The sequence below is a fragment of the Gracilinanus agilis genome, chromosome 1 (genome assembly GCF_016433145.1).
Source record: "Gracilinanus agilis isolate LMUSP501 chromosome 1, AgileGrace, whole genome shotgun sequence".
Lineage (NCBI taxonomy): Eukaryota > Metazoa > Chordata > Mammalia > Didelphimorphia > Didelphidae > Gracilinanus > Gracilinanus agilis.
Window position 1 is genome coordinate 94,467,849 of NC_058130.1, and position 12,955 is coordinate 94,480,803.

Consider the following 12,955-nt stretch of genomic DNA (forward strand, 5'->3'; position numbering starts at 1 on the left):
CAGATTAAATGATCTCCAAGATCAGTAGCCCAGGAGTGAAATGGTTAAAGTTGATTCCAGAATTATTTCAGTGTCAGAGGAGAGAATTGGGCATACTTGAGAGATCTTGTAAAGGTGAAATCACAGGCATTGGCAATACCTTGTGGGGCATGGAGACAGTGGGTAAGAAGACATTTTTCATGTGAGAGACTGAGAAGATGCTGCTGCTCTCTATAGTAATATAGAAGCTTTTTAAAAAATTATTTTTATTTTTAGGGCTTAAGTAATTAAATTCTAATTCATACATAAAAGTTGTTATAGGTAAACAGACTAGAAAATCTGCTTAAGAGGAAATATAATGAGTTTGGTTTGGGACTCATTGAATTTAAGATGTGTAGTTCAAGATGTCTGAAAGGCAGTTGGAGATTTGAGATTGGGGCAGGAAAGGTAGATTTGAGAGTCATCAGCATAGAGATGATAAATAGTTCCATGGGAGCTGATGAGATCACCAAGTAAAGTTGTATTAGAGGGAGAAGAGAAGAGGGACCAGGACAGAACCCTGAGACACCTACCAGAAGGCATGATCTGGAGGAGGATCCAGCAAGGGATATAGTAGAGAAGCTGTCAGAGAAAAGTAGGAGAACCAGGAGGGAATGGTCTCCTGAAAACCCAGAGAGGAGAGAGTATCTGGGAGGAGCAAGTAATCCACAGTGTCAGAGGTCAAAGAGACTGAAGATAGAGAAAAAAGCCATTGGATTTGGCAACTAAGCTATCATTGGTAACTTTGGAGAGAGAAGTTTTAGTAGAAATGTTAAAAGTCAGAAGCCAGATTGTTAGGGGGTTTAGAAGAGAATGAAGGAGAGAAAGTGGAGGCACCTGTTGTAGATAGCCTTTTTTAGGAGTTTAAACTAAAAGGACAGAAGAGAGAGAGGATGATAATTAGCAGGGATGAAAGGATCAATATTCTACTTCATTTATTTGTCTCCTCTCTCATGAAAATGCATATTTTTTAGAGCAGAGACTGTGATATTTTTTTTCAGCTCTTCATCCAAAACCAAGCAGAGAGCCTTATCACATAAAAGATATTAAAAAATATTTGTTGAATTGGATTACATTGGCATTCAAAAAGCTTTTCTGCTCTAGTTCTGAGTACGTGCTTATAGTAAATAAAACACACCTGGAAAGGTCTAGCTGTTGTTGAAAATTAAATTGGAACTACTCATTAACCAAAAGCCAGAATTAGATATAAAACTAGATCATAGATTTGGAAGACAACTTAGAGTTCATTACAAATGAGAAAACTGAAGTGTCTAGAGGCGAAGGAAATGATTTGTACAAGACCACAGCTGCAGGGTAAGGATTTGAAGCCAGGTTTTCTTGACTATTGATCCATTGTACCACCCTGATGGTTTGGAAGAAAGATTATATCCCCTTTGGAACAATCTGTGCTTCTGTGTGGGGAAGGCTTCCTGGGGTGAGGATATATTTTGGGGGAAGAGTGGGAAGGGGGCTAAATGTTGTATTCCTTCCCACGAGCTTGTTTTTGTGGGTTAGTGAAAAGGCATGTGCGTGGGTGTGGATACCCGTGCAGGTTCTTCGCTGTGTCCAGGTTCTCCCATTTGGCCAGTTTCTTGTGTTCACTGTCTTCTGATGTTTCTCTAGGTGACACTGTTGCTCTGGGCCTGCGGAAGGCTGAAGGGGAAAGCTCTGGGAACCTTGAGCTGAAAGAAGATTTGGTCTTTAGGAGAAAGTGAGCATGATCACCAGAACTACCTTGGATTCAGGGAATCATGTGATGCTGAAGAATAAAAATGATAAATGGGGACAGAAATCTTATCGGCAGAGAAACATTAGCTCTGGACAGGAGCTCTTCCGCCAGCTCTTTAGGCAGCTGCGTTACCAAGACACTTCCGGGCCCCAGGAGGCTCTGGTCCGGCTCCAGGAGCTCTCCCGATGGTGGCTAAGACCCGACATTCACACCAAGGAAGAGATTCTTGATCGACTGGTGCTGGAGCAGTTCCTGACCATTCTTCCAGGGGACACTCGGACCTGGGTATTGCTGCATCACCCAGAGAGTGGGAAGGAGGCTGTAGCCCTTGTGAAAGATGTTGAGAGTCACTTTGATGAACAAGAAATGGAGGTGAGAAGGGTAGCTGGGTTCATATTGAGGGGAGAGGAAGTGAGAAACTAGGGGAGGGGAAGTACATGACAGGGCTCTATTTGTCTGCCATAGTTGGTACCATTTTTTTAAAGGCAAAAAGGGTTAAGTGACTTGCTCAGGGTCACACAGCTAGGACGTGTCTGAGATCAGATTTGAACCCACCAGGACCTCCTACGTCTCTATCCACTCTGCCACCTAACTACCAGCAGCATTGATTTTTTATTGTTTTGTGGTTGTTCTTTCCATTTACTTTGTTAATAGTCATTGTATATTTGGCTCTGCTTATTTCATTTTAGATCAGTTAATTTGTCTTTTCCTGCTTCTTTGTATTCATCATCATATTTATTGTTTCTTGTAGCACAGTAATATTCCATTATATTAATGTATCACAATTTAGCCCAAGAGCTTCTTTAACCTTTTTTGTATCATGAACCCCTTAGGCAGTCTGGATTCCCTGGACCCTTTACTAGAGAGTTTTTACATATACAAAACAAAATATATAGGATTATAAAGGAAAGCAATTGTATATATATATTTATTTATTGTTTTTTTTTAAATTTAGAATATTTTTTCCATGGTTACATGATTCAAGACACCCCCCTTTTCCTCCCCTTTCCTGAAGCCAATAAGCAGTTCCACTAGGTTATACATGTATCATAATTCAAAACCTATTTCCATGTTATTCATATTTGCAGTAGAGGGATTCTTTAACATCAAAGCCTTGATCATATCCCCATTGAACTATGTAATGCATCATATGTTTTTCTTCTGCATTTCTGTTTTCACAGTTCTTTCTTATAAGTCCCTCAAGAGTTGTCCTGGTTCATTGCATTGCTGCTAGTAGAGAAGCCCATTATGCTCAGTTGTGCCACAGTGTATCTGTCTCTGTGTACAATGTTCTCCTGGTTCTGCTTCTTTCACTTTGCACCAGTTCCTGGATATTGTTCCAGTTCACATGGAATTCCTCCAGTTCATTATTCCTTTCAGCACAATATTTTCCATCACCATCAGATACCACAATTTATTCAGCCATTCCCCAATCAATGGACACCTACTCATTTTCCAATTTTTTGCCACCACAAAGAATGTGACCATGAATATTTTTATACAAGTCTTTCTCCTTATTCTCTTTGGGGTACAAACCCAACAATGGGTCAAAGGGCAGGTATTCTTTTAAAGACTTTTGGTCATAGTTCCAAATTGCTCTCCAGAATGGTTGGACCAATTCACAACTCCACCAGCAATGTATTAGTGTCCCAGTTTTGCCATATCCCCTCCAACATTTATCACTTTCCTTTGCTGCCATATTGGTCAATCTGCTAGGTAAAAGGTGGTACCTCAGAGTTGTTTTAATTTGCATTTCTCTAATCAAGAGGGATTTAGAACACACTTACATGTGCTTATTGATAGTTTTGATTTCATCATGTGAAAACTGCCTATTCATGTCCTTTGACCATTTGTTGATTATGGAATGGCTTGATTTTTGGTAAATTTGACTTAGTTCTTTATATATTTGGGAAATTAAGCCTTTGTTAGAGAGTTTTGTTATAAAAATGTTCTCCCAGTTTGTTGCTTTCCTTCTAATTTTGGTTACATTGGGTTTTTTTTTTGTTTTTTGTTTTTTTAAACCCATACCTTCTGACTTGGAGTCAATACTGTGTATTGGCTCCAAGGCAGAAGAGTGGTAAGGGTAGGCAATGGGGGTCAAGTGACTTGCCCAGGGTCACACAGCTGGGAAGTGTCTGAGGCCAGATTTGAACCTAGGACCTCCCATCTCTAGGCCTGACTCTCAATCCACTGAACTACCCAGCTGACCCCTGGCTGCATTGGTTTTGTTTATGTAAACTCTTTTTAATTTAATATAATCAAAGCCATTTATTTTACATTTTGCAATGTTCTCTATCTCTTGTTTGGTCTTAAATTCCTTCCTTTCCCACAAATCTGACAGGTATACTATTCTATGTTCACCTAATTTATTTATGATTTCACTCTTTATATTTAAATCATTTACCCATTTTGAATTTATTTTGGTATAGGGCAGTGGTTCCCAAACCTTTTCGGCCTACCACCCCCTTTCCAGAAAAAATATTACTTAGCGTCCCCTTCACATACTCTCATCGCCCCCTTGCAGTTATTCACCCGCCCCCAAATGCACCTGTGGCCATCACTGCCTCCCCTGGATCCCTGCAGCACCCACCAGGGGGTGGTGGCACCCACTTTGGGAATCACTGGTATAGGGTGTAAGATATTGATTTAAACCTAATTTTCCCATCCTGTTTTCCAATTTTCCAGCAGTTTTTGTCAAATAGTGAGTTCTTGTCCTAAAAGCTGGGGTCTTTGGGTTTATCATACACTAGCTTGTTGAGATCATTTACCCTTGGTCTGTTCCTTTGATCCACCCTGTCTCTTAGCCAGTACCATATTGTTTTGATGACCATTGCTTTATAGTACAGTTTAAGATCTGGCACTGCCAGGCCCCCATCCTTCACATTTTTTTCATTATTTCCCTTGATATTCTTGATCTTTTATTCTTCCAGATAAACTTTGTTATAATTTTTTCTAATTCTATAAAAAAGTTTTTTTTTTTTTTTAAACCCTTGTACTTCGGTGTATTGTCTCATAGGTGAAAGATTGGTAAGGGTGGGCAATGGGGGTCAAGTGACTTGCCCAGGGTCACACAGCTGGGAAGTGGCTGAGGCCGGTTTTGAACCTAGGACCTCCTGTCTCTAGGCCTGACTCTCACTGCACTGAGCTACCCAGCTGCCCCTATAAAAAAGTTTTTTGATAGTTTGATGGCACTGAATAAGTAGATTAATTTGGGTAGGATTGTCATTTTTTATTATATTAGCTCATCCTACCCAGGAGCAGTTAATGTTTTTCCAGTTGTTTAGACCTAGTTTTAATTATGTAAAAAGTGTTTTCTAGTTGTGTTCATATAATTGCTGTGTTTGTTTTTGCAGATAGATTGCTAAATATTTTATATTGCCTAGAGTGATTTTAAATGGAGTTTCTTTTCCTAACTCCTACTCCTGAGCTTTGTTGGAAATATATAGAAATGCTGATGATTTATGTGGGTTTATCTTATGCCCTGCAACTTTGCTAAAGTTGTTAATTATTTCCACTAATCTTTTAGTTGATTTTTCTGGGGTTCTTTAAGTATGCCATCATATCATCAGCAAAGAATGATAGTTTAGTTTCCTCATTGCCTGCTTTAATCCCTTCCATTTCTTTTTCTTCTCTAATTGCTATTGCTAGTGTTTCTAGTACAATATTAAATAATAGAGGTGATAATGGGCATCCTTGGAAATCAATTATATTGAAATAAAGTTATTAAAATAAGTTCAAGGATCTCAGATTAAGAATCTTTAGTTTAGATATTCCCTAACTGATGTGCATCTATTTTGTTTATGTTTTTTTGCTACCATGAAAAATTTTGCTATATTTTTTTATTTTAGTATATGTGGAGTCTTTTTTTCCTTTCTTATCATAACTTCGGAGTATGTACTTAGCAGTAAATCCTTGTACAACGTGACCTAGTTTTTCTCACTTCATTCTGGGTCAGTTCATTATTTCCTAGGATTCTCTGAAATTATCTCTTCTGTCATTTCTTACAGCACAAATAATATTCCATTACAGTAATCATTACAATTATGGTTTGTTGAGCCATTCTCCAATTGATGGGCATCTTCTTTTTCCTTGTAATCTGTGCACTGCCCCTTCCACCCATCTCTTTCAGGATCACAAAGCTGTTTTGGCTTTTCCTTCATTAGTATTATGCTCCACTACTTGTTTACTTGTTAAGTTCTATGTATTTCCACACCAAACGGTGTGCATATGTGTTCAACTCTCTTTTCAGATAGAGAGGGTCATTGAATGTCTGTTCCTTTCTTCATGGAAGCTGGGGTCTCAGTGGATAGAATGCAGGACCTAGGGTCAGGACAATCTAAGTTAAAGTCCAGCTTTGGATACTTCCTAGCTGTGTGACAATGGGCAGGTCATTTAACCTCTGTTTATATCAGTTTCTTCATCTGTAAAATGGAGTTGATAATAGCATTTATCTTGTAGGGGTGCAATGAGGATAAAATGAGATAATTATAAAGTGTTTTGTGATCCTTAAAGCATTATACATGTTAACTATGTTATCATGTGCCCCGATTATGATAAATAGTAAGTTATGCCCTTTTTTCTTTTCCACATTAGTATTACTCTTACTTCTTTCCTATTTCTTCAATCCCTTAGAAAAGAGCTAATTTATACCTAGGACCTCTTATTTTACTATCTCAGTATCCTTTGAAGACACTCAAGTTCTGAAAGGGACACTTGTTTCTTCTCTCTCTATTACATTACATCATTATATAGCTTCTTCCAGTTGCCCAAATATATTTATCCCTCTATGTTTCTTTTAGCTCTTTTATTATTTGTACTTTGAATTGCCTTAGTTCTGTGTTTTTGTTTTTGTTTTTTAATCAGAAATGTTTTTAAGTCCTCTTTTCCATTAAAAGGTCCATCTTCTCCACTCCTCCCAGCTTTGCAGGGTATATTATTCTTGTTTGTAAGCCTTTGTCTTTTGCTTCTGGAAAAAATGAGGGGAAAATCACCTCTCATTTATAAGAGGTTACGTAGTCTTATATGATCCTGCATGTGGCGCCACCTCTTAGTGCTTGAGCTGTTTTTCCTGGCAGTATTTTTTTCTTTAACCTGAAAGCTCTGGAATCTTACCATATTTCCTCTGACTTCCTTTTGTATTTTCTTTCAGGAGGTTTGTGGATTTTTTCTATCTTTACCTTGCCCTTTAGTTCTGATAGATTAGGGCAATTTTAATCAACGATTTCTTGAAGTAGTTAATAAGCATCCAGGATTTGTTTGTTTTAAATCATGGCTTTCAGGGAATCCACTGATTCTTAAATTATCTATCCTTATTTTTTAGATCAGTCATCTTTCAAAAAATTTCAAATTTCTCAGAGGAAGCCTGATTCAATGCAGGAAATGGCAAATTTTTTCTGTGTAAAGGGCCAGATAGTAAATATTTTCAATTGAGAATATTATATATGTGCTTACATAATAAATTTCAACAGATTTGTTTTGTTATTGTGAAATTAATAATAATGGCACAATTTTTTAATAACATTAATCTACCAGTTTGAAGAATGGACTTCTTTTTTAGGGAGAGTATTACATTTCACTTAATTTGGGGTTCTAAATTAGCGTTGCCTGTCAAAATCCGTTGCAAATGTTCATTTGCTAATGCTGATCAATAATGAGATTTTACACATTTCATCTTTGAAAATGTCTTCTCACAAATAGGTACTGCCAAATAGTGATACCAGTCCTTGGGCACTAGAGGGCGTTTATAGAATTTTCTTAGATTCTTCTCTTGAATTTCATCTTCGAGCATTGTTATTAGGTTGTTGATTAATCATTTTTATTTGAAGGTTAGATGGGAGCTCCTCAGTTGCACAGTTAAATGGATTTTGAGATGTGGATATTTCTTTGGCAATTCTAAGTAAGGTCCTTTTTAAACACTGTTGGAGCTGTAGTTTAAGCTCTGAAAATATGCTCCTGCGACTCTGTGCATAATTGGAGATCTTGCTTCTTGTTTTAATGTTTGACAGTATTGGAAGTATGATAATGTGATTCAAACAATAGTAGTTGTTACAGGATTGACTTTACCTTGATTCTCCTGAAGTTTTTAATATAAGTGCTGTTTTGCCTTGTTATTTATGCTTAAATTCATTAAGAAACATTGTTAAGTGCCCATATAAAATTTATATCAAATTGTTTATCACCTCAGAGGGTGGGGAGGGTTGGGACGAAGGGAGAATGAGAAGGAGAGAGAAAATTTGGAACTCAAAATTTTTTTAAATGATTTTTAATTTAAATTTTTATTGCTATGCAAAACACTTTCAAAAAATTTTTTTTAAAACCCTTACCTTCCATCTTGGAGTCAATACTGTGTATTGGCTCCAAGGCAGAAGAGTGGTAAGGGTAGGCAATGGGAGTTAAGTGACTTGCCCAGGGTCACACAGCTGGGAAGTGTCTGAGGCTGGATTTGAACCTAGGACCTCCTGTCTCTAGGCCTGGCTCTCAATCCACTGAGCTACCCAGCTGCCCCCCAAACACTTCCAAATTGATCATTGTTATAAGTGCACACTCACACAAAACCAAAACTCCAAAATAAAACCATAAGTACATTGCTGTGAAAGATGACTCCATCAGTTCTTTTTCTGGAGGTGGACAGCGTTCCCCATCATAAGTCTTTCAGGATTGTCCCAGATCATTGCATAGCTGAGTTTCACCAAGTTTTCATAGATAATCATCGTCCAGTATTGTACTGTGTACATTGTTCTCCCAATTCTGCTTATTTTGCTCTGCATCAATTTCTACAGATCTTTCCAACTTTTTCTGAAATCATCTTATCATTTTTTATAGCACAATAGTATTCCATCACCATCAGAGACCACAATTTCTTTAGCCATTTCCCAGTTGATAGCAAACTACTACAAAAAAAGCTGCCATAAATATTTTTATACAAGTAGGTTCCACCCCCCCTCTTCTTTTTTTTAAAACCCTTACCTTCCACCTTAGAATCAATACTATGGGTTGGTTCTAAGGTAGAAGAGAGTTAAGGGGTAGGCAAGGAGGTCAAGTGACTTGCCCAGGATCACACAGCTGGGAAGTGTCTGAGGTCAGATTTGAACCTAGGACCTCCCATCTGTAGGCCTGGCTCTTAATCCACTGAGCTACCCAGCTGCTCCCTTTTATCCCCTTTCTTATTATCTCTTTGGGATACAGATCCAGTAATGGTATTACCAGATCAAAGGGTATGCACAGTTTTATAACCCTTTGGACCATAGGAATGCAAAATGGTTAAAAAATGAACGTTAAAAAATTGTTTTTGCAGGTAATTGGGGGAAAATAAAATATTATTGAAAGAAAGAAGAAGCAAACATCATCTGGGAGTGATCATGTCAATTTATAGGGCTCCCAGCCTTAGCCTCTGTTGAAACCATAAGTGTAGTGTGAAAATAGACAACATCTTAGCAAATGAACTAATGGGTTCCAATTCAACTTCATTTACCAACACTGAAACTTAAATTTTATATAATTTTCATATGAAGTTTTCTTCTCCCCAATTGTTTAAAAAATAAAAACAATTTTTGGCTTGCCAGGCATACAAAGACAGCCTCTGGCCAATAGTTTATTTGCCTACAGGACTAGAGACAGGAAAATCTGAATTAGCATCCTGCCACAAATGCTCACTAATTAGAGGAATCTTCATCTCTCTGGGCTTCAGTTTTCCTCATCTGTAAAAAGAGAGGTTGAATTTGGTGACCCAAACAATCCTTTCTAGTTCAAAATCTTTGATCTTATCCATTAAGAACTGCTGTGGGGGGCAGCTGGATTGCTCAGTAGATTCAGAGCCAGGCCCAGAGGCAGAGGTCCTGGGTTCAAATTTGACCTCAGGCACTTCCTAGCTGTGTGACCCTGGGCAAGTCACTTGACCCCCATTGCCTAGCCCTTACCGCTCTTCTGCCTTAGAACCAATATACAGTATTGATTCTAAGATGGAAAGGTAAGGGTTTTTAAAAAAACAAAACAAAACAAAACAAAAACTTCTGGGACTAAAAAGATTCATTTCTTGATGACCTTCTGGTAATGGCTCTCTCCTTACTTAGGTAGTTCAGCCTGAAAGCATAGACATAATTTATAGGTGGGCCCATACTGAAAACTTTTCCAACTTAATAACTAGAGTTAAAAGACACTAGAACCCCCTCCTTAGGAATTTAGGGGACTACTGTCCTTTCATTAGCCTTAAATTTGTCTTTTTCTGTTGCAAATTTGACTCCCTTGGGGAATTTTGTACATTTCAAATTTTCTACATTGTTTTTTACTTTAATAGGTTTTTACTCTATCCTTAAAAAAAAATTATCAATCATTTTTTTCTCCTTTTCACCCTCCTTTCCTCCAAAAGCAAACACAAATATACACAGTGAAACAATAGTATCTTTTTTCACTCTGAAGAGGATTGGCTTTGCCCCAGTGACCCAATGTAGTGGATAGTCCTTCCCTTCAAACATCTTTACTACTTTTTTGGAAATTTTGGTGTCTTGCTTTCCCCTCTGACTCCTGTCTTTTTTCTTTCTTTTTTACTCTAAGACTTATTTAATGAGAGGTCTACACATCCACTTCTATAACTATTAATTTCTTTTTTTTCAAATTATTAAACATTTATTAATATTCATTTTTACCCTGTTTACATACTTTATGCCCCTACTTTCCCCTTCACCCCCCCGCTTTCCCCCCCACCCATGGCCAATGCACATTTCCACTGGTTGTAACATGTGTCCTTGTTCAGGGTCTATTTCCAAATTGTTGATAGTTGCATTGGTGTGGTAGTTTCGAGTCCACATCCCCAAACATGTCCACCTCAACCCATGCATTCAAGCAATTGTTTATCTTATATATTTCCTCTCCTGCAGTCCTTCCTCTGAACGTGGGTAGCATCTTTACCGTAAATCCCTCAGAGTAACTATTAATTTCTTAATCTTTTTTTAATTAAAAAAAATTTTAAATTTTGAACCCTTACCTTCCATTTTAGAATCATTGCTGTATATTGGTTCCAAGGCAGAAGAGAGGTAAGGGTTAAGCAGTGGGGGTTAAATGACTTGCCCAGGGTCACATCACACAGTTAGGAAATGTCGGAGTTCCGATTTGAACCCAGGACCTCCCATCTCTGGGTCTTATTCTCCTTCCACTGAGCCACCCAGAGGCCCTCAGTTTCTTAATCTTTTAGAGCAAAAACTCCTTTGACAGTCTGATGAAATGTATGAACCCTTTCTCAGAACAATGTTTTTAAATACATAGATTAAAATACATAAAATTACAAAGGAAACCAATTCTATTGAAACACATCTATCAAAATACTGAAAAAACAGATCCCAGCTTTAGACTTAGGCTTGATGATTTCAGTTCCGGTTCCTTTCTCAGCTTTGGTCCCTGCCGGCATGAGGGATGCCTGTTCTGTGCCCCAGTGAGGGTCTGCGACTCCCTCTTGTCTCAGGGCAGCGCTCCTGGCCAGATCCCATCCCCAGTGTCCACAGACTTCTCTGTCTCTGCTTGCCCATTGGGACTCGACTGACGCCTTGCTAGGACTTTTTTGGGCCTTCCCCATCGGGGTCCTGTTGGGTCCGTTTTCTAGATCTCTTTGGAGGCGTTGGGGGGAGGAGAGAGGGAAGCAGGATGTACTTATTAGTGCATTGCTCTCTTGGTTGTACCTCTCCAGAGCTTTCTTTTTCTTAGTATCCATTCTAAGACAGAAGAGCAGAAAGAGCTAAGCAATGGGGGTGAAGTGACTTGTCCAGGGTCTCCCAGTTAGGAAGGCCAGATTGGATCCTGAGTCCTCCCCACTGCAGGCCTGGCTCTCTATTCACTGAGCCACCTAGCTGTGCCCACCCACCTGCTTCATTCTAGTGTACCATGCTGTGCCTCAGTTTCCTCTCCTGTAAAATGAGGGTGTTGAACTGGGTGAACTTGAAGGTCCCTTCCACCTCTGCTCATAATCCAACTTCACAGGACTGTTGTAAGGGAGCCACCAGTCATCCTTGGAGTGCTACAGAGGTGTGAGCTGATGCTGTTACTCCCTGTCCTCCAAGCTTGGCTGATGCCCTCCCAGCTCTGCCCTTTCTGGAAGGCGCTCTCCCTCCTCCCTGGTTTTGTGAGTCCTCCTTCTGCCTTCTATCTGGCAGGGATGGCGCTTTCTGCTCTGAGATTCCTGGTCCTCTTGTGTGATAATTAGCTCACAGGCTTAATTGTACCTCCTTGTGTCTAGGTGGCAGCCCGAGCTCAGGCTCAAGACGTGCTCTGGATGGGGACGACTTCTCTGGGACCTGCACAGGAATCCCTTCCTATTCCATCCCTCAGGGATCACTTCTCAGACAGGAGCCCCTTGGACTCTGCGATGTTCCAGGATCCCCTAAATGGTACTTGCCGGCCCTCACCCTGCGGTACCCCCTCTGCCTCCCTTCGCCTTCCACTGTCCCAGAGCTGCTCTGTCTGTCTTTTTGCACTTCTTTTCAGCATGTTTCCTAGATCTAGAGAGGGTTCTAAGGTAAACATACCTGTATCTTTTCCTCACCATCCCTTTTAGCTTCCTGGGTATGTTTGGTCTTTGTTTTGTTTTTTAAACTCTTTACTTTTCTGTCTTAGTAATAACTCTTTTTAGGGGCAGCTATGTAGCTCAGTGGATTGAGAGCCAGGAGGTCCTGGGTTCAAATCTAGCCTCAGACACTTCCCAGCTAGGTGGCCCTGGGCAAGTCACTTGGCCCCCATTGCCTAGCTTTTACCCCTCTTCTGCCTTGGAGCCAATACACAGTATTGACTCCAAGATGGAAGGTAAGGGTTAAAAAAAAAAAAAAAGGAAAAAAACCACCTAAGAATTAATTAATTAATTTAGGGTGTTTTCCCATGGTTACGTGATTCATGTTCTTCCCTCCCCTCCTCCCACCTCCTGTAGCCAACGAGCAATTCCAATGGATTTTACGTGTGTCATTGATCAAGACCTATTTCCTTATTATAGTAACAACTCTTAAGTCAAAAAGGACAAGCAAACGGCTAGGGAAATGAGGTTAAGGGTCTTGCTCTGGGTCACACAGCTAAGAAGAGTCTGAGGCCAGATTTGAATCCAGGTCCTCTTGACTCCAGACTTGGCTCTCTTCTTCCTGAGCTCCTGAGTGTATTATTTTACTGAGCATGTGGGAGAGACAGAATCACATCAGAAGGCCAATCCTGACAGTCACCTGTTACCTGTGTGACGTT

The 12,955-nt window shown here is 39.5% G+C and overlaps 1 protein-coding gene across 1 annotated transcript in view; it reads left to right on the forward strand.

Annotated features, from left to right (window-relative positions):
- Positions 1 to 12,955, forward strand: part of LOC123247892 (zinc finger protein 420-like) — a 30,362-nt gene that overhangs the window by 2,343 nt on the left and 15,064 nt on the right. The window contains exons 2-3 of the mRNA XM_044676964.1: positions 1,642 to 2,119; positions 11,970 to 12,191. Coding sequence (XP_044532899.1) covers positions 1,736 to 2,119; positions 11,970 to 12,191 — 606 coding nt within the window. The 5' untranslated portion in view covers positions 1,642 to 1,735. The remainder of the gene's footprint in view (positions 1 to 1,641; positions 2,120 to 11,969; positions 12,192 to 12,955) is intronic.